The 21081-nt window shown below is 39.5% G+C and overlaps 1 protein-coding gene across 1 annotated transcript in view; it reads left to right on the forward strand.

Annotated features, from left to right (window-relative positions):
- TRUB1 (TruB pseudouridine synthase family member 1) overlaps positions 1 to 21081 on the forward strand; it is a 28168-nt gene that overhangs the window by 1027 nt on the left and 6060 nt on the right. The window contains exons 2-4 of the mRNA XM_074159020.1: positions 935 to 1027; positions 4806 to 4861; positions 17928 to 18009. Of these exons, the coding sequence (XP_074015121.1) occupies positions 935 to 1027; positions 4806 to 4861; positions 17928 to 18009 (231 nt within the window). The remainder of the gene's footprint in view (positions 1 to 934; positions 1028 to 4805; positions 4862 to 17927; positions 18010 to 21081) is intronic.

Below are 21081 nucleotides of genomic sequence, written 5' to 3' on the forward strand. Positions count from 1 at the left end.
CACTCTGCAGAAACTGCTTTTCTGAATACAAGGGAATCTGGGTGTCACATATTAGGGAAAAAAAACCTAAAAGCATGATCAAATGTGAGGGACTGTGGCCTCGATTCTTTTTATAGTGGATATGGGGACCTGACTATATAATCTGAGCTTTCGGGCACTTGCTGATGAAGTGAGAACATAGACTTTCAGACTGGTGGTTGCTTATTTAGGCTGATTTACTCTGTAGTGAACAGTAGTGTAGGCACTGACTTCAATTCAGCTTTGTATGGAAGAGATTTAGCTGGATCATGTCTGATTCCCTGATGTGAAAAGCATAATGAAGAGATAATAAAAATTGGTAAGGGAGCTTAGACCATTTGTCATATTTAATACTAATAAATAAGGAGCATTGGACTCTGCAAAATTCCTGGAGTCATAAGCTGCATGGGAAGTATGGTGGGTTGAGATGCTCTGACAGCTTGAAAGCAGCAGTGAGCTGTTCAGTTCATTGCAGAGTTTCCATAGGGCTGCATAAATGCAAATAAATGTGGCCCATTACATGGCAGTAAATACAACAAGAATTACTCAGATTACCTAGCGTAAAATTTGTGTATAATAGATGATTTTGGGGACTCTGCTGCTAGTTCTTGCATGCTTTGTTAATGAAACTTCACAGGTGAACTGTTTGCCAGGTTTTCTAGTGGTATTTTCTCAACATCTGTTTATAACAGTATGGAAGATTTGATTAGAATCTAAGTGAAAATAGCTCAAAGTTTTTTTGAGGTTGGGAGTAGGTATAGATGAATCATTGGTCTTATTCAGTACACCAATTTCTGCACTACTAATATAGTTTAAATAATTAATTTTTATGTCCTTTAGCAATCCGGAAAAACGTGCTATTTTTCTTATCTTCTAAGGCTGTCCTATAATGCCTCCTTTCAATTTCTATTTGCAGAAGCTGGTGTGCAAACAAATGGGAACAAAAGAAACCAGGTTTTGAAGATTGGACATGGTGGAACTTTGGACAGTGCAGCGGCAGGAGTTCTAGGTAATGAAAAATATAAACACAGTCATCAAAAATGATTTCAGGAAACGTTTTCATGCCTACATGAAATCAGAGGTGGAGAAACAATTTTGGATGCACATGACAAGCTTTGTGGTTTTGTGGGAAGGACAGGTTACTGTGGAAGAGTGGTCCAGGTTAAATTTCCTCTGCATGTACTTTTACGTGCGAAGGCTATATTCCACCCCCTCCTAAACTCCTGAAATAACTTGTCAGTTACTACATGAAAATACAGACTCTTGTGTAATGAATTCTAAATTACCTCAGAAATTGATTGCCTTTTTGCTTAAGCTGGGGATTTTTAGTCATCATTATTTTCTAAAGTATTTGTTCTTAAATGAATGCTTTTCTGGGATTTTGAGGGAACCTTTTGGGTTGTAATATGAATCAAATGAAAGATGTGTAAGAGCAATTCAGCTGTTGCTTTTTTTTGAGACTCAGCACAGAAGCAGTTTTTGATCCCTGTCTTGCTTAATAAAGAGGAGTCATCAAAGAGATTTTGTCTTTTAATTTTCAATCCATTTCTCAAATTGCTTTGTTTTATTAAGGAACAGGATGTGTCGGTTGCTGGTGTTGAAAACTCAGCTGTGGGTGTGACCATTGGGCTGGATTGTTCCCATATCATATACATCATCACCGATAGTTTTGTTGATCAGTAACATACATACAAACTACAGCTTGCTTCAATCATAGCCTTGTAGCTTTACTTGGCTAGAAGAAATAATAGCAATACTTTTTTTGGTATTGAAATCAACAGGTGCAACTATGAGTATACACTGGAAGTAAACCCACTGAGTTTTGATGTAATGACTTCTCACGGTGAGAAGGGGATGTTGTTTGCTGAGACTGTTGCTAGTGGAGGCCCATAGGCTGGTAATTGTCTTTCTCTGTCAGCTGTGAACATTGCAAAATGTAACATTCTTGGGCTAGAAGTAAACTTGTTTTATTCCAATTTCCTGTACTGTGTGGCCGCTCACTGGAGAATACCATGTGTATTGCTGAAGCGGACATTTTCCTTTTACACAGATGTTCCCTTTGAGCATGCTACTGCTCGTTGTGGGAAGTCAACAGCATTGATCCATAGGAAAAGAAAAATCACTCATGCTTCTTAATTGCTTCTCCTACTGTTCTCTGATATCCAGCCGTCTCCAAAGCCTGCTCCTGTGGCATGACAAAAAGTACTTGAGCTTGATGTGCTTGGTAAAGACAGAGAGGTGCATCACCTTAATATGCTATGGATCGATTAAAAAAAAGAGGCACAGGATCTTTCATTCCACTGCCATACAAAACACAGAGAAAAATCAATGGTAGCTAGTTTGGACAACAAAACTGGAGAGGATTGGGAAAGGGAATGTGCTTAAATTTCTTGTGGGCTCAGATCGGATAATGAAGAGAGAGGGGAAGACACAACAGAAACAAGTTATTCAGAAAATGTGTGCTGCTTTTTGGCATAGAGTGGTAGGGCAGGAAGCTCTCTTTCCTCATGGACAGTAGCATAATAGAAGTATTTATTTTTGGAAACCTCTAACTTTTTTTTTTCTTGATGTATACTGATGTTGCCCAAATAAAGTACTGCCTATCTATAACTTTGTTCATGGGAACTAGCTGATACAGTCTTGCTTATTGTGCCAAGTATACTGCAAATAACTGGGCAGTGCTTTTCATTAGAAAATATACTTTTGTGTTTCTTTTCCTACTGACACCAAATGTCGATGAGGAAGGACCTTGGAGACGGAGATCAGTGATGTGTGCATGGCATGTGAGTGAAAGGCGCCTTAGAGACCAGGTGGCATGTGATGGCCCTGCACTGGTGGGAGCCTGGAGTGACTGCTGTCTGAGAGGCAAAAATCTTTTGTCTGTTGCCATCTGTGGCTTCTGTTGCATTTGGAAGGTGGTGGGAGCTGGGACTCAACTTCTACTTCTGACTGCTGGGTCTCATGTTTTAGATAAAAGAAGCAAGGAGTTGTAGGTCAAGTCTTAGTGAGTATCTTCTTTAATATCTGTCTAGAGCTGTGGCTCCGGTTCAGTGTTTCTTGCTGCACAATGGGAATGGTAAATATTTGGTTTGTTTCTATATGGCAGTTATGAAATATGCTTCCATAGTAGAAGAAAAGATGCCAAAGTATCAAAATTAAAACCTAGCAGTAAAGTTTCTGAGGAGAACTGCAATTACATCTTTTGAGAGTGAGCACATCTCCGTAATGCACCCTGAACCTTACATAAGGAAGATTGGAAGTCCTCTGTCCTGGGAGAATCTAAGCCATGTATAAAAAGGCAGAGATAAGTGATGGTAATTCTTTTGAAACTGAAGTATGTATTATTTAAGCCAAGTAGCAAATGCCATTCAAGAAGTGGTTTAGAGGCTGGCAAATTAAAAGTAAAGTATTCAGTTAAACCTTGTTACACTCTATGTAGTCTGGCAAGGTTAGTTGATGTCATCTTTCAACAATACATATGCTACACAACCTGATGATTAGTTGGGAAAATTGTTAGTTTCTTGTTCACAAAAGCGTTCAATGTCTCTTTAAAATTATTCTCTTGACACTCTTCAGCAGATTTCAGCTCAGCAGTTATGTTGAAGTGTCAGTGATGTCATCACATTGCAAGAAAAGTGCTTGGTTATAAAGTTTTATCTGTGTGCTTATCTCCTTTTCTCAGCCGTGTTGCAGCTCTTTTCTATCTGGTGAATATGACAGGAACAGGCTGAACTGAAGGAACACAAGAGCGTGAGCACAAGGGCATGTGTGACTAAAAACCCTCAGGAACAAGAGGAGAAGTAATTGAGAATAAGAAGTTGTCTAATGAGTCTCAGAACGTACAGACTGAGAAGCAGTAGAGCACATGTGTTTGGTTAAAAAAAAAAATTGTTCATTGTCTGATTCAGTGCTTTTAGTACTGGCTCCTGGTTAACACAAAGCTGATTTCCTGCAAGCTCCCTTAACTCCTGTAATTCTATTAAAATCAAGGACATAAGCTGTTTCGTATTCCATGAGTTGTACATGAAGCTAATGTCCTTCTAAAATTTTCATTGTCTCCCATCTTCCTTCTGTTGTCATTGTTTCTTTAGATTGCTGTATGTGGAGAAAATCAATAGAAAATCATATTCAAGGAAAGCACCTTGTTGTAAAAAGCTTTAAAATAAAATATAAAATAGAGCTCTCTTGCCATCTGCTTCTTTTATGAAAAGCTGGCTGATTGTTTCACAGAATACCGGTGTAAGTTTGAAAAGACAGTAGTCTGTATATACGCAATAATAGGAGGGTTTGATTATAAAAGATTTTTTGACAGAGGCAATTGGACCTTTTGATTATTTTGCTTTCTTGCTGTAAGTCTGATAAACAGTTTCATTGTACTATCTTGGCTGTATTACTCCTGGTCACTATCAACCTTTAAAAGAGCTATTTAGTTACAGCGAAGGCTCGATTCATTATTAGTGAGCCATAGCCTTCATCAAACCAAAGGCGGTGTTAATTGCACTATCCATTTCTATGGTGATTAAAAGATAAATAAATCTAGGGGTTGAATTAAAGCATTTTAACAGTAGATGAAGCTTATTTATCTTCTGCTTTAGACTTTTTTTCCTTTCACTGGTCTCGTGGTGTTTGAACATCGGAGATACTTTCTCATAAGCATTGATTCTATATGCTACCAGAACATGAAAGGCTGTATTTCTGACCAGCATAATATCGAATAATGAATGGTGTTGAATAAGCGAACTGCAGAGCTGTTTTTTGAAGTCGCGTTTCTCCTTCCATCTTTGCAGTGGTTGGTATTGGAAAAGGAACAAAAATGCTGAGAACGATGTTGGCAGGTTCCAAGGTAAGGAGTGCTAAATTACTTGTATTAGTGGGGGTTTTTTTGTGTGTATTTTGTTCTTCTCTTCCAGTGAAGAGCACCATCAAGATACAAATACCTCAACCATCCTGTGTATTTTTTAAAATGTGTATTTCGGTTCCTTTGTGCATTTAGTCAGAAATTTGATATTAAGACTTTTACGTCCAGAGTAGTTATTTTAAAACCTTTGTTTGTCTTGTTTTTTCTACAAAACGTTAATAAGGACGGAATTCCTATTTTACAGGAAGATTTCTAGAATAATTAGTGTTTTCAACAAAAAAAGAAAGGAAAACTGTAATGAGGATGGCTCTGTAAATGATGTTTTCGGGATGTAATTGTGTATGACGGTTCAGTTTTTGGTTGTTTTCCTTATGTGTAGATAACATAATTGTTATTTAGCTCACAGTAACAGATGGTCTTTGTTTCTTTTCTCTCTTCTTAAATACCATGGGGCCTTAAGAGGCACCTTTTGGAATGAAGAGTGTTTTGTGTTCGTGATAGTAGCTGTCGTTCCAGATTGCAGCTCCTGTAGACGGGTGCTCTGCAAATGCGGGGACAGGCACGTGTAAGAAGCCAAAGGTAACAGAAGCCCTGTGGCTGCATGAGATAATCCAGACTGGAGCCTTGACAGATACCAATCTTGTTCATCGCTGCTTTTGATTAGTTGTACCATGTCTTTGGTGCCTTCGCTCCAGATTGTAGGTGTTTTGTATGCAAACAAGTGTAGGTACTCGCAAGAACAATCTGCCAGTGTTGATTCCTTCTTTGCAAGTAACATCCTGTGGTTTTAGCTATTATTTTTAAATGAGAAGTTCAGGTGAGAATGGCAGATGCAGAAATCAATTAAGCCTTCCAGATTTCATCCTGTACTCAGGGAAAGTCAATAGTGGGCTCAGCAAATTGATAGCCTTTCTTATGCATTTGTTTCTGCTGTTTTTCCCATTCTCTTCTGGTCTTAAGCTCTTTACAGGTGCTGAACTGATAACTTGAGGTATAATTTGATTGACAATCTTCAGTTCAACTCAAAGGAAAATAATTTGGCAGAAGAGAATACAACCAGGTTAAAAAGACGTAGCTGTAGTCTGATTCAAAACTTCCTGCAGTGGGTGTCAGTCTCTGCACTGACTGTAATGGGTTTGCACTTGGTTTATAGGACCAGATTTCAGAGGTGTCTGCATTTTAAAATATGCACTAAGCAGCTGGAGCTGGGTGTGCAGTGGAAGTGTAAGCAGTTACCACCTGACATCTCCTGTCGAAGAATTTTTTAAGTTAAAAAAAAAGGCATTCAGATACTTCAGCTAAACTAAGTCATCATAGCTAAATGTGCAAAAATTGTTGATTTAAAAACACATGAAGCAATTGAGTATCTCTTAAGCTGATGTTCACAGTGGAAACAGCTGTGATGAATGAATTAATTTCAACCTTTTGGGCAGAAAAGAGTATGCCATGCACAAGTTCCTTGGCAGCTTCACTGTGAAGTCCTGTAGCCAGTGGGAGTGTTATCAGCCAAGTGTTGGCCCCAGATAGCTCAAGAAGGCTTCTAGCTGCTGCTGAGGGACAAGGAAGAGGAACCCAGAGGAGAAATGGGCAGTGGGGGCAGGCTGGTAAGCTACTTCAGGTAGATCATCAGCTTTCATCTGGCCTTAGATTGGTGTAGCCTGTGGGCACTTGATCCAATGAGGCAAGCAAAGTTACATCCTTACAGTAGATCAGCTCTTCCACTGCAACGGTTTGTGTGTTCTGATGTGGCAGAGAGTGTGAGGTAGGTGACAACTGTACCAGGTGGCATGGCAGGCATGAAACTTCATTTGGAGCTTGTCTTGTCTCTGCTTTCCTATTTTCTATTTATACTTAGGCACACAATAATTTGAGAGGCTTAAAGAAGTTGAATGATATCGCACATATATCTGCCTATTTGTCTTTTTGACCACACTGACAACAAATAATGTAATCCATGACTGTCTAAATAAGTTTGAGTATCTTTTTGCACCCCATGCCATGTGCTAGGAATTTATACTCTTCTTTCATCTTTTTTTACCATTGTGGATGCTAAAGTGTTCCTTGAAGTGGGATGTTTTTCTTTTGTTCCTTTTATTATAAAGATTCAGATGAACTGTCTGAGCCTCTCTGGTTAGGATTTACTATTTGGTTATAGGAATGTATCTTGTAAAGAAATAGTTCAGTCTATCATTGTTGGCAGCAGAGTTATGCTGAGTGGCCAAAACGTATGTTACTGCAGTAAACTCCATATGGTGGCTCTGCCAGAGATTGGACGACTTCTGATTTTTTCCCAAACATTGTGTGAAACTTCCCTGACTTTGTGTGGCAGCTCTGAACATTATCACTCGATTTGCAGCTCATACACATTATGCGAGGGGTGTTACTCTTTCAGTGTAAATCGAGTTCTCCATTGCTTTGACCTCCTTGTGAATTAACTCAAAACAAATAGAAATGTGCAGCCAAGGGCAATACCTACTTTGTGTTCCAGATTTCTCATTGAATTCTTAATATTTATCCAGAAATAAAAATATGCGCGAGCTGGCTTAGGTTTTATTTGTTTGCCTTATTTTATTTCAAATGTTCCAAGTGAGGGGGAGAAGCTGAATCCTCTTGGATCTGGAATTTAAATACTGAGCATTTAATACATATTCCCTAAGAGAATCACTTTTCCTTTTTGTATTCTGGGACTTTGACTTGGTCTTGCTTGGAATTTTTGCACTGTATTATTTTGAGAGAAACTTTATTGTGTTTGCAAAATAAAGATGGTAGAATGAGAAAATATTTCCTGCTTTAGTAGTAAAATGAATATGATGAGGGTGGACCAATTTTTATTATGGTAAATTGCTCCTGAAGGACTCAGTCTTATGGGTGACTAGTCTGGGTCAAACACAATGTAGAAGTGATTTTTTGTGGCGGGGGGGCAATGGGTTAGAAAATGCTAGCTAGCAGCACAGTTTGCAAAGCAGTAATCCTGTTTTTAAACCTCTCATCTACCAGAATGTGCTGTTACATAGAAGCAATGAGGGAAATTATCAGGGACTCGGCAGAGAAGAAAAAAACAGAAGAGCAATAAGCAATGAAATTCTTCATTATTAAAATACTTTCTGTTGGGAGGAGATGTCTTCCAACACATGCAGCCTTTATTTTTAGGTGGGATAAAACAGGATAATTGACATTTTCAGACTTCAGTTCCGTGCTTAATCTGCGTATTTTTCAGTGAGGTAACATCTGGGTTCACCATAAGAGAATTTTAGTCATGCTAGTGTGAATGAAGCCAGAACTTGGCCATCCATCAAACTGTGCTTGAAATCACTGCCTCTCGATGAGCAGAAAGCATGGGCGTATTGTTTTTATCTGAGGATGCAACTTTTTGTCATGGTCCACATATAATCTGAAACCCCAAGTGCTTGGGCAGGGACTAGTTAAAATAGAAAATTTAATCTCAAAAGCTGTGGCTTTTGAGATGGATGAATAAGAATGAAACTATCCAAAAAAGAAATAAAAATCACTAGATAGAGTAAAACCCAAACTCCAAACGATCACAAGGACTAGGAAGAGAAAAAGAGAGTATGGGCAGAATTAAGATATGCCAGTGACCTGATACGTGACAACTTCTATTTATATAATTGGAGAAATTTGAGTTCTTCAAATCCTGGATGGAAAACAAGTGCTAGTTCAGTGATCAGGTCTCAGAACTTGCTGGTCACACTTGTATCCTGTGAGAGAGGGCTTGCCTGGGCAGGAATGGGTTCATATCATATAAGAGAATTTCTGAGCCTTGTAAGTTGCTTTTTTGCAGCCTGATTCAGTATATTGCAAAATTGTTTCTCTAGAGGGTTGGCACCAGATGCTGCGGAACAAAGTGTCTGAAAAGAAGGTTGTTTCTTTACCTCCTGTGATTATTTTACTGTCCTAAAAATTAGGCTTCTCAAAGGTTGCTAGCTTTCTCCCTGAATTCCTTTTTTTTTTTTTTTTTTAATTAAGTCCTTAGCTTCCATCTTTTGGCAATGAGTTCAATGAATTAATAATGCATTAAAAAGCACATCCAGTAGTTCTATAAGGAGCAGAACTAATGAAGCCTTGTCTTGTGACTTCGTTTGTTTACAGCTCGTTAGACACCAAAGCCCCATGTGGACTCTGCTATCCAGTAATACACTGGGGCTCCCTCTGGAGCCTTTTTTGCAGTGGAAGCTTTATAGCCTTACAGGTTTATTTCCTCTATCTGTCTATTTTCAAGAGGATTGTAAGAACTCATCATCTGTGAGACCTCTATTCCTCTGCCAGCATTTGTGTGTTTGCATGTTAACATGCACACCATGATGGTGTAAGTGCTATTTCTTTGGAAATCCTAATTTTCTTTTTAAAGAACCTTGCTGTATTTTGGGGCTTTTTGGGTTTTTTGAGGGGTTTTTTTTGTGTTTTTTTGGGGTTGTTTTGTTGTTGTTGTTTTGTTGGGTTTTTTTTCAAATGTACTTCAGAAGCAGTTAATGCTCCAGTTCCTATATTTGAGTTATGAGTGCAAGAAAATTGAGTTGACTTTCATTTTGAAGGATCCTCTTGGTGGTGTGTGCTCTTACTTTCAATCTTAAAAATTTCTTTACAGTATCACTGCCTGAGCTCTTTGCTTCATCTTGCTTTCTTTTGGAGGCTGTAAAACCAAAACTACTTATCCGTGTGGTGCATCGCGTTGTTCTCTTTTCTTTTTCGTATTCTGATTTTAGCATTCTCTCGGGAGGGTAAGATTTGTGGGTAATAGTAATACTTTTTGTTAGACTAATTGGTGTATTACAGAAAACTAGGTGTTTGGATATGTAAGCCCTTTCTCAGGTCTAAAATAGAAACCATGGATTTTAGAAGTAAGTGTATTTCAGATTTGTTTGGAGTTTAGTGAAGTAGATATCTTTTAGACCATTTTTGAAAGAAAAAGTAGTTAAAGCTTGTGAGTGTGTTATACCAACAATTGTGGGTGGGCCAGCCGTTATATGTAAGGCCCCAAGACTGTTCCACACAGATGGGCTATGTTTCATTACCTGCTTTAATAAAATAGAGTAAGAAAACAGTTTATCTCCCGTGTTGGATAGCAAGGTTTTGTTCACAACTGATCAGCCAAGCTTCCAATCACAAGGCGAGGGGGACCGTTACTGCTTGTTTGATGATTCTTCAGTTCCCATCTTGCTTATGTTTATCTGTGGTTTTAGTCGGGCTTTTTCTTCCAAATGGCAGTATTATCGTATCCAACTGTCTATATTTGTCTTGGAGGAATCCAAGTAAATGTGACTTGTTTGCTCTTTAGCTCTTCCCCTAGGAAATTTTTCATCTGCAACACCTTCTCATTTTTCGCTCTGTGGTTCATGCCCTTTCACATTCTCACACCTTTTTGTTTATGGTATCCCATCCACGATAACCAAAGGTCGGACTGAGTTTCTGTTTCTATTGAGATGGGAGAGGGAATAAAAAAGGAGTGCAGTGTGTGACCTGCTCATTTAAGCAAAATGGATTGTAGCTACACAAAATGTCATTACTTTGCCTCTGTTCAAGCCCAAAGAAATTATTGTTTCCTTACAAGGGAGGTAGGAGAGGAAAGAAAGAGATGATAAGGTTATCTCCTAGGGGAAAGAGAGAGCCTGGTAGATTATACATTGTGGCATGTGAAGGGGTTAGTGTGAGGTAACGTTGTAGTGTGCCATAAATCCAGTATCTCTATTGAGCCCATGGTTGTTTTTTTTCTGAACCCAATGGAGTTATGAATTTTAGTTCCCAGGCTTGTTTTGAAAGGTGTTTTATAGGTTTCCCTTGAGGAACAGGACTGGCAGGTTGGAGATGGAGTGATCTTTTTATGAGAGATGTTAACCCACGGGCAGATGGATGTGTTTCAGCCCTTGTAGACTGGCTAGGTGAATTCTTCCTGACATGCAGTGGTTGCTTAATTTCACCCATTTAGTTGCCATTTTGTGTGTTCTATGAAGTACATTGTATTCCTGAAATATATGTATAGGACAGAGAAGTCTTGACATTTCTCTTAGAGAGTATTTGTCACGGTATTGTGCAAACATTGAGGGAATACTTCCCTGTATGTTTGCACAATACAGTGCAAAGGTGTCATGTCTATTAATAAAACTTGTCCTATTTATGTCTGTAGTCTGTAACAGCTATATCCAAGTACTGCTATAATAGTTTGCTTTTTTTTTTTTTGACCACTACTGACACCTGAGAAAGTTGTCGCAGAACCAGAACTTTCTGTTGTAATTCCACGACCTCTTTTCAGAGCAGAGGCGGTTGGTTCAGAGACCCATCGTTGTTTATGCAAACTTAGCATTGGTTTCTATCCTGTGTGTATTATTTTACTTTAATGACAAAAAAATTCTTGTTCCCCGAATGCTTCCAGATACTTAGTAGAGATCAATGTCAGTTTATGAAAGTAAGGGTGTCTTCCTTATTTTGTCACAAGGAAAATGCTTATATAAAAGGAAGGCTGGGAAAATGCATGATGTTGGTTTTGATGTGTTTTGAGAATGTGTAGAAGGTGTTATCAAAACTTGAAGTGGTGTCTGTACAAAACAAGATGCACTGAGAGAATGTTAAGGCCGCACAGTGGAGGATGCAGAAATCGGGAAGAGCTAAAATATTAACTGGATAAAACAGTCTTAAATGTGCCCCTTACATGTTACACATGGTCGACATCTTTAATTACCTGTTACTGGATAACATATGATACTGTTTTTTTTTGTAACAAATCATAAGAAGAGGCTGATTTGAATATCTAGTCTTTCCTGCCCTGCCCCAAAACAAAGTTGTAGAAGAAGCTGTTAAATAGTACAGATAAACACTTTCCTGCAGTGGTACCATCAGTAAGCTGGCTTTACATGCTGTGTATTTCTCAAGTCTCTTTTATGCTCACCCTAGAGGCCTAGTCTATTAATAGCACAGCTTCATGCTCTATTAATATTCACACTTTTTTTAAACTGTTGAAAATCTTGAGGAGACTGCACCTATTGTGCTGCAGAAGCTCTTTCTTCCAAAAATGCAGAATATTTTAAGAGCATGCTCTAATGTGATATTTCTGTTCTTCCATTCGCGAGGTCAGTGTCGCCTTCTTTCCTCTTGACCTTTCTATAATTGTGTGTCTGTCTGTGCTACATGTACAGTTCTTGCTTGCATTCATTAAAAAAAAATCATGACTGCAACAAGGCAAGATTTTTTCTCTTTCTTAAAAAAATCCCAGGAAAAGAAAATATGTTAACAGATTCAAACTAGCCATTCTGCATTGGTTTCTGTGGTTCCTTTCTAGTAATTTGGAGAAGCTCTTAGCACTGCCTTTTAGAATTTCCTGCGTCTTAGCCTTAGCGGTGTCTTTGAATTCACCTAAAGGGTTTCATGCATTCGATTTTACCTGTGCATTTGTGTGTGAAGTTTTACTGTCTGACAGAAGGACTGTCTTATATTTCTGGGCAGAGAATTATGAATTTCCTTAAAACTTTGCTTCTCAGATAGAAGCTGAAAGTCGTCTTTGTTTATTTTGTATAATCTGTGGTGTAGGTGCTAGAGGACACAATAAGGGAGCAGGTAAAGAACAGGTATTGAAGCTGAAGATGAAATTTAGGAGCCAGCCTGAGACATTTTTGTGCATGTCAGAAAGGTTTGTGTAAAGAGACCGTGGATTACAAGAGGCCACTTTTGCGCATTATCCTGCATCCCCTCTTGGATGTTGTGAGCCTGGATTGTGTTTGTAAGTGATGCGGGGCCATGGTGCTTGGGGTGACCTACTGTTCCTGTTACTGTTGGGATTGTTCCCCCTCCTGCCCTCTTTCCTGCCCTCTCACACCAAAATTTAAACTTGCTATAGTTTTTAGCTACCGCCTTAAGGCTTCTCTGAACTATAGATAAAGCATCTTCTGTGGCTTCCCCCATTACAGGTGGTTTTAGTCCTTCATGTTGAAAATCTTGTCACCCCATATATTTGAACTTTTAAAATAAGCTGACATAAGAGGTCAGAAAATCCTGTTAGTCCAAGAATAAAGATCAGATAGTTCTTCAGCAATGACAGTACAATTACAGTATCTAGCAGTAAATAAAATTTAGTGCAGGCTTAGCACAAAGTCAGCTTTTTCTTCCAGGAATAAAAAATGAGTGGTAGAGAAGAGAAGTTGTAATGTTTGTGTGTATTAAGAGGACATGTTTAGTGTTTGATAACTTTGAATTTGCTCTATCATAAAATACGGAGCTCCTCCCTCATCCTGCAGTCTTTATTTTGCCTCTGTGCAACCTGCTTTTAAGAGATTAGGGCTCTGTGTTTTTAATATATTGGAATCTGCTTAGTGAGAGTGCTTTGTTTTGGAAAATAATTGAAACTATGGCAACCCTCATTTTTTTTTCCCAGCTTATTTGTCTACCTCCTGCACTCCTCTGGTTTGGTGGATGATTAGCATACTGGAAGCCACTGGTAGCTGCTAATGTTATACAAACAGCAAATATAAGTTATGTAAATATTAAATCCAGAGCACCTTAGTTGCGCTTTAGAAATCATTACACACAAACTGAATATCACTGTAAAACTTGGACTTGAAAGTCTCTTTGCTATCTCTGTGGCTCAAGTCTACAAAAATGTAAGTGCTCGCCCCGGGGTGCAGGCTGAACGGGCCAGGCACAGGAGCACTAATTCTGATGGGTGCTTGCCTGCTGTCTGCTCACTCTGATTTCCTTCAGATTCTCTAGGGCACTTGTTTTTTGTTTGTTTGTTTTGTTTTATGTTCTCTCAGACTTGTCAGCCACACGCAGACATCAGTTTACATAAATTGACTTTCTGTTTTCTGTCGAATATGGCTTCTCTTTCCCAGCTTTCAGTCTCTTTCACAGGGGACTGTAGTCTTTATTTATTTATTTTCCTTTTACACTTCTGTGTTCAGTTGCTGCTGTGATTAGAAAATGGGTCATCCTTGGATGAACTCTTATGAACTGCCTCTTCCAGAGAGCTTGCTTGCCTGGGAAATTCTTGAAATGGGAACCATCTTAAAATCTTCCTGACAGCTACTAGTGACCTTATTTCGTAATTACTTGTGTTTCTGTCTAGCTCTTCCAAAGTGTTGCTTCTCCATGTTTGAAAAAGCTTTTAAAAGATGCTATAATTTAAGATTTCCAGGCTCTGGCTTCTTTCCAAATAAAACTTTGATATATTAACAGTTAAAACCGAGAAGCTCCGTGCCGTGGTCTGTCTGGCATTTGAGCCGCTAAGTGGGGCAGACACGCTTGGCAGCCAGCCCAGGGCCTTCAGCCTCCGGGAACCCCCCCCCCGGGTGGGTTGTACAGCTAATAGCTATGCTGGCTGTACAGCCCCTCTAACGGGAAGGGATTCTTCTTCCTTCTCCTCCTCTTCCTCCTTTCACAGTTAAATATGTAAACTGATAAAGGCTTGCCTTTTTCTCTCTTTTTACGGATACACTTTCCCTTTCTGTGTTAGTGAAATCCAATTTCAGAGAAATCCTATGAAATGAAAAAGCCAAATGGTAGCTATTCTCTTACTGGAACATTATCGTAAACATCATATGGTTCGTTGTTTGTGAGAATTTTGCCTGTGCCCTGTGGTAGTGACTCTCAAAATTCCTCTTCTCAAGATCTGTCAGATTTATTATTAGAGGGTCTGTAATTTGTTTCTTAGGGGCTTCTGTCAACCTGTTCTTTCTCCAGTCCTGGCTCTTATGGCATGTTTCTTTCTAGTCACGGCTATGGTAGTAACTGTATGGCTGCTGGGGCACGTCCCTGTCTTTCTGGGCTGGTTGAGGTAACGTCCACTATGTCCTCCAGTCTGTGTGACAGTTTTCACCTTGCATCATCACTGACAGAGTGCAGTCACTGTAAAGCATCTTAAACCTGTCTCCTCACTAGTGTAAATGAAAGAGTTGTATTTGAGGGCTTCTGATCACTTTGCTGCCTTTTGTTTCAGTTGCCATAACGTCAAGAAAATGGTTTTCTAGATGGCTGAGAGATGTAGCCATTCCCTAATGCAGGATAGTTTGGGGAAGGTCTCTATGCCCTCGGAGTTGTTGTACTGTTGTACTATTGTGAGGCTCTTCGGGACCATGCAGACCACCATTAGAAGTTGGAATTAATGCACAATGTCACAATACTTGCAAGCTGGGACTGGGAATGCTTGATCTTAGCTTTTAATGCGCTCCACTTTCATGTTGTGGAATCCCATAGGGAAGCTGAGGTGCTGCTTTTAATCTTTAAATGGTTTGGGCCCTGGCCTCTTGAGATGAATAGGGGGCAGGGACGTAGGGGCTATTGGTTGACAGAGCGTTCTCTGATGAGCTGCTGATATAGGGACGTTTCCTTTCACAGTCTGCGCTTGCCAGGCTTTTCCACTGCCTGCGACACCTACTACCTTGCTTTTTTTGTTTCAGGTTGAGTGGGTTGAAGGCAGCGTGGTTGTGAGCAGTTGCTGTCTGTGTTGCTGCAGTGATTTGTAATTTAAGAGTACAGGAAGAATGCCCCTAGATGTATCTTATAAAACTGGAAGAAATAAATGATTGCCAACACAGGTGAGAAAAGGTCACCAAAGACTTATTAAATGACTCAGAATCCATTGGGCGCTTCTGAGGGCAGTGTGAGTTAGAGTCTAAAGAGACTTAATGCTGAATTTTGACAGAAAATAAGAGGAACAATAGATTAAGTCTGGACTCTCGTGTTATCTTCTACAAGCTTGAGGTCCTGCACGCTTACAAAGGGGAAGTAAACCCTATTAAGCGGCTAGTAAGAATTATGATATATGATTGTAGATACCCCAAGGGCACTCCAGAGACTGATCATAAGCCAACTGTAATTCTTAATTTCCTGACCTGTTATAGCCTTCTTTGTGGATTATTGCATTGCTGGCTTGAGTCTTTTGTGACTCTTTAAAGGCTCCTGTAAGGAAAGGGGATTTGTGACTAATTTTTAAGGATGCTCTTTTCACAAATTGGATGGCTTTTTGCCCTTTTTGAAGAAATAAAAGGGGAAGTCAAGTGTTGAGATTTGGATTGTATTGTTCATACATTTTGTGTTTACATATAAACAGATAATACTGTCTCTCTGTTGCTGGGAGGTCAAATATAACATGTTGTTGTAACAGACAGCCTGAAGGAAGATAGCCAAAACCAGAATTAAGAGGAAAAAAGTAATTTAAATTGAAGTAGTATCAGTACTTTGATTTGAAAACATCTGGAGATGGTGTGTGAGGTCTCAAACTTTCAGATTTAGAGTTTTACTGAACTGCTAAGATCATTCTTCATGCTTGAATTATGAAGATCTGCTCACGTGTTTTCATTAACCTCTAGAATAGTTGCTGAATAGTGTCTCTTCTTAGCGATGCTATTAAATGTTAAGAACTAGATCATTAAATGTCTCGGAAAGAAGGCCATTTTATGGTCCTAAAAGCAGATAATATACTTTAAAGTTTATTTAAATATTTGTTGTGGAACAGCCTTCATCCATTCTTCCTTTAGTTTCTTTTCCGTGCATTCCAAAAGTATCTAAACTTCAAGAATTTGATTTTAAAATGCCTAATTTTGCAGAGTTGTCAGGGGATTCAGACATCAACAGTATTTAAGAAAAAGGTAGCCTTAATGTGGTAAGCAAAGAATGCAGTTATTTTTATGTTAAAGTCTGCAGTGCCTTTTGTCTGATTATTCCTGCTGCTTCCATTTCATGGCAGTTGCTTGAAGAAATACATTCAAGTGGCAGGTTGTCACATGGAACAAAATCAAGGCATGTCTTAGTAGTCTCAGTTGGTTTTTTTATAGGTGTGATTTATATGCCTACACTATTATTACTTGAGCTTGTACTTCACAAGTACATGAAAAAGGATGCTTTGCATCAAAGAGTAAAATGTTAGTGCTTATACCTGTTTGGATGTGTAGAATTTGGTCAACTGACCTCTAGAAGATACATCCTTTTACAACTTGGTTCAAATTTGTATTAGCTCAGTTGGGAGTAAGTTCATTGAAACCCTACTGGGAATTAGGCGTGTGGAACACCTTGATTTTTCTCTCCCAGGCTTTACTTTGAAGTCCCCTGGACTTAACATAGGGCTGAGGGAAATGGAATGGAACGGGATAGGCAGTGGGTCAAACAGCACATTTTAATACCTGAAGGTATCTCCAGACTTGACTCAAACTCATGTTACAGGGTGAGTCTTCATGTATTGGCAGCCTTGTGACAAGACACAGGGCAGCTAGTTCACGAGAAGCCTTCTGGCAGATCCCGCTCATTCTGCCCTATGCCCATGTTCTGACAGTGCTTGGAAAAGAAGGACATCAGGTGAAATGCAATAAGGACAGGAGCTACTGGCCTGGGAACAGGTTAATTCCTTCTTGCAAGCTACAAAAACGTACACTGAAGATTTCTTTTAGAGAAGAACTGTAAGGAAAAACCCTGAAACAGAAATATTTGGAGAACCCATGATGAGCAGAGATGTCACCCAGTGGCCTTGCACTCCTTCTGCTGGTCACAGGGTCCTTACCAGATTCCACAAGTTCAAAACTCCAGCTTCAGGCTCTCACATATCACTACATTTCGTGGCAGAACTCTTGTAATTCTTCGCCTCGGAAGTGGGTGTTTTGCCTTCAGAAGCAGAGGTCTTTGTGTCTTTTTTTGTCTTTTTTTGTCTTTTTTTTTTTTTCTTAAATTGTGAAGGAACAGAAAAACTGTGTGTGAAAGGTACTTTATGTGCCTTACTTCAGCAGTGACATGTGGCACCCCACAGAGACTTTGATTTTACCACCCTATTATTGTCTTTATGGTAGTGATGTATTTATAGTAAAAATTAGATTCCATGTTGCTTCTTCCTGGGGTTTCTAAAACTGAAATCATAGTGGCATGTAATGCAGGATTTAATTTTTATTTAGTTCCATATCTTTTCATCTTTACTTTTACTTAGCAAAAAGTTGCTGGATTGACTACTCAGATAGTATTCTTCCTGTCCTGGTTTGAAGTACTTCGTACTTGCAGTCTTTATTTTAAAAAAAAAAAGAAACAACCTTGAAGACCTGACTCACTAATCTCTCTTTTTCCTTCCCAGAAGTACACTGCCATTGGACTACTGGGCAAAGCTACTGATACATTAGATGCTACAGGAAAAGTAACTGAAGAAAAACCTTATGGTAAGCGTAGATATATCTATATACTTGATGTAATTTGAAGGCATAAATGGTCTCTATCATAGAAAAGTGGAAGAGATGTTTGGGACCCTGTGAACTAAATTTAAACGTGAAATCAAACTAAGATTATTTCATCTTCAACTTCAGTGCTCATATAATTCAGACCAGCTTAATGCAATTATGTCCTGTGCAAGTGTTCATTTCTGTTGGAAAAAAAACAAGTCAGGCATTAGATTAGGAGGGAGAAAATAAAATTGGGCAGGACCGTGTCCTTTTAAATCTTTGACAGGCTGACAAATGACATGCTGTGTCCAGTAAAATTTTCCTCTTTCAGTGTATAGTCCCATGAGTGCTCTTTTAATAACACCCTTCAAGGCCAGTGGAGGAATAAAGTACTTAGATCTTCCCTCTAGGATGCCCCTTTAACTACAGACTGTAGTAGATGCAACTCCCGTGGTCAATTAATTAAAAAAAAAAAAATTATCTTTTTCTTGAAACACTAGTTTTGCTTTTCTATTTTGTATTGTTTACTGCAGACAGAATTTAGGGTGTTATTTTCATGCACTTTTTCACTGGCAGCTCTTGTTATAGTAGTTCCCACCTCTGCACCACCTCCTCTGTTACGGCGGTTTAGCTTTCTGTTAGACTCTGTGCTTGGGGAACTGATTTGGGTTAAAAATACCCCCTATTTTTTGAGTTGCTTATCTTTTTAAACTGAGATCGGTTGCATGATCCAGTTCATCACATGGTCTCATGAAGAGCAGTATTGGCTTTGCTGGGACAGTGCAGTTTTGGGTGCTGGACAAAGTTTTCTTTTGCTGAATCTGACAGCTGAAAGAAATGCTCATGAAATTGGTCTCAGTTGATTTCCATGTTGGTGCAAATCAGTTGGATTTAAATTCTTCACAAAGGAGAGAGAACATGCATCATACTCCTTTTTCTCTGCTAATCTAGCAGTTATTTCTCATCTTTTCCAGTGTCTTCTCCAAAGCAGCTTGGTTTTCTGCAGGATTCTCTGAGTGGCCCACCATCCCTAATCCCTCACCCTAATTTGTACTCCGAGAACCAGATATTTGAGCTGAATTTCAGCTTTCCTTTGACACTTACAAGGGTCCTGGGAGAAGCAGAGCATCTGCTAGGGTATATAAATCCTACAGTGTCAGCAGCATCCAGGACTGGGCCTTAGTGCAGAGAAAGGGCACTAAAACAGCTTGCAAGATATATAAAACTCTTCTTGAATGACTCCACTGGACCACAAGAGGAAGGTGCCTGCAGAATGTTCCCTGCTATATTGACTATAAGAATGTGTTACACTTTAGTCCTCAAACTGTCCCTGGACAGCAGTTTAGAGAGCAAACTGTTGTGTATTACAGTTAGTGGCAATGAAAGGATGTACTGATGAGAGCTCCTTGGGTTAATCCCTCCTGAACTTCTCATAGTTTTTAGTTTGTTTCTTACCAGAAGAGTTTGCATTTCCACATGAAATTAGGTTGTGGTTTCATACTGCTCCCAGGCTATCAGATGCTGACTTTGGAAGCAAGTAGTATTTAGTGTTCCTCTGATGCTTTCTTGGGAACGTTAATGTTTGTCACCCTTTTTTCAATGTTTGTAACTGTGCACAGGAATATGCATTCTGAAACCCACTTCCTCCTGGCTGCCTACAGACTATATCCAGACACGGAGAACAAAATTCACGAGGGTTTTCTGCAAGTCTTCGCTGATTATGCTGAAATACCTGTTTAATAGAGTTATCTGAATAATTTGAAAAAAGTAGACCTTCAGCATTCTGCTTGTCTGTTTGCAGATAATTTGTGCTGGGCCAGATTGAGTGGAGTTCTGTTGGGCTGTCATGGATAGTTCTTGTGTTCTGTTTTGGTGTAGTTTGTGAACAAGCACAGGGCAGTATCACCCTTCAGTGGAGCCTTCTTGGCACACAATTGGCACCTTTTGGTTTGGTAACTAGTTAACTTCCTTTATGATCATAGCAGGAAAATCAGTCAACGGTCGCCAGTGTTCAGAAACACAACTGTTCTTTAAAATTTTCATACTGGGAGTTAATAGGCTCATTTTCAATATTTTTGGAAGCACTGGAGAACTGAAGTTTGGGGTGTGCTTTGAGATGCTGATAGAATCGTAAGCAATAGCCCGCAGGGAGATGCATAGCCTGTGCAGAGATCACATAACCACACTGTTGGTCCTGCAGAAATGTCTCTCAAGCCCTTACTTTCAGGGAGTAGAGAAGGGAAGTCAAACAGGGAAAGTTTTGGAACTGTTGATGTTAATTAGCCTTTATGGATGTGTTCATTTCATATTTCATGCCTGATGGAGGGTTGAGTCCAAATGCTGCCCTAAACTTGCTGACCAGACAAGCTGTTCACTACTAAACCCAAGCCCACAGCCAGGTGAGGGAGATGGGTGGGCCGAGGGCCTGAAGGGAGACGGTTCTCCTGGGCAGCAGGACTTCATTCCCACCTACCTGTGCTGTGGATGTAATGACTATGGGAGATGAAAGGTGGTGAAGGAGCTGGTTCCGAGTGTGGGCTGTGCCCGCTACAAAGCCATGAGTCCAAACTGATGCCTGGGACAAATACAGAGCTCAGACATAGTGGAACTGTTTGTTTGGGATGAGACTAAGGGTGCATTCTTTATGACTGAGAGCTGGACGAAAGCCCCACCAGCTTGTGTGTTGTTCTAGGAGAGGGCAAGAATCCAACACAGTCCATTAACATAAAGGCAGCACATGCTGGGGGAAAAAAAAAAAAGCACAGCACATGGTTTTAGGTTATCAGAATGTAATACTAGCCAACTTGTGCCACGATGTATTGCAGAAGACAAATACAATTTAATCTAGATCTTAGCAAACTCATCTGTAAATATTTACTTTGATAACACACCATACAACTTTGTTTGTTAATGGCTTAATACATCATTCCTCATATGGGGATTATTTCTTTTTTTCCTGAGGCAGAGATTACCTGTAGCATGAGTGATTTCCTCAGAGGCTGGATGTAACCTCTCAATCAGGGGAATATGAGATCAGAGCAGGAACTGAACTCAGGTGTCGCATTAAATGCC

This window comes from Numenius arquata, chromosome 15, assembly GCF_964106895.1.
Source record: "Numenius arquata chromosome 15, bNumArq3.hap1.1, whole genome shotgun sequence".
In the NCBI taxonomy this organism is placed as follows: domain Eukaryota; kingdom Metazoa; phylum Chordata; class Aves; order Charadriiformes; family Scolopacidae; genus Numenius; species Numenius arquata.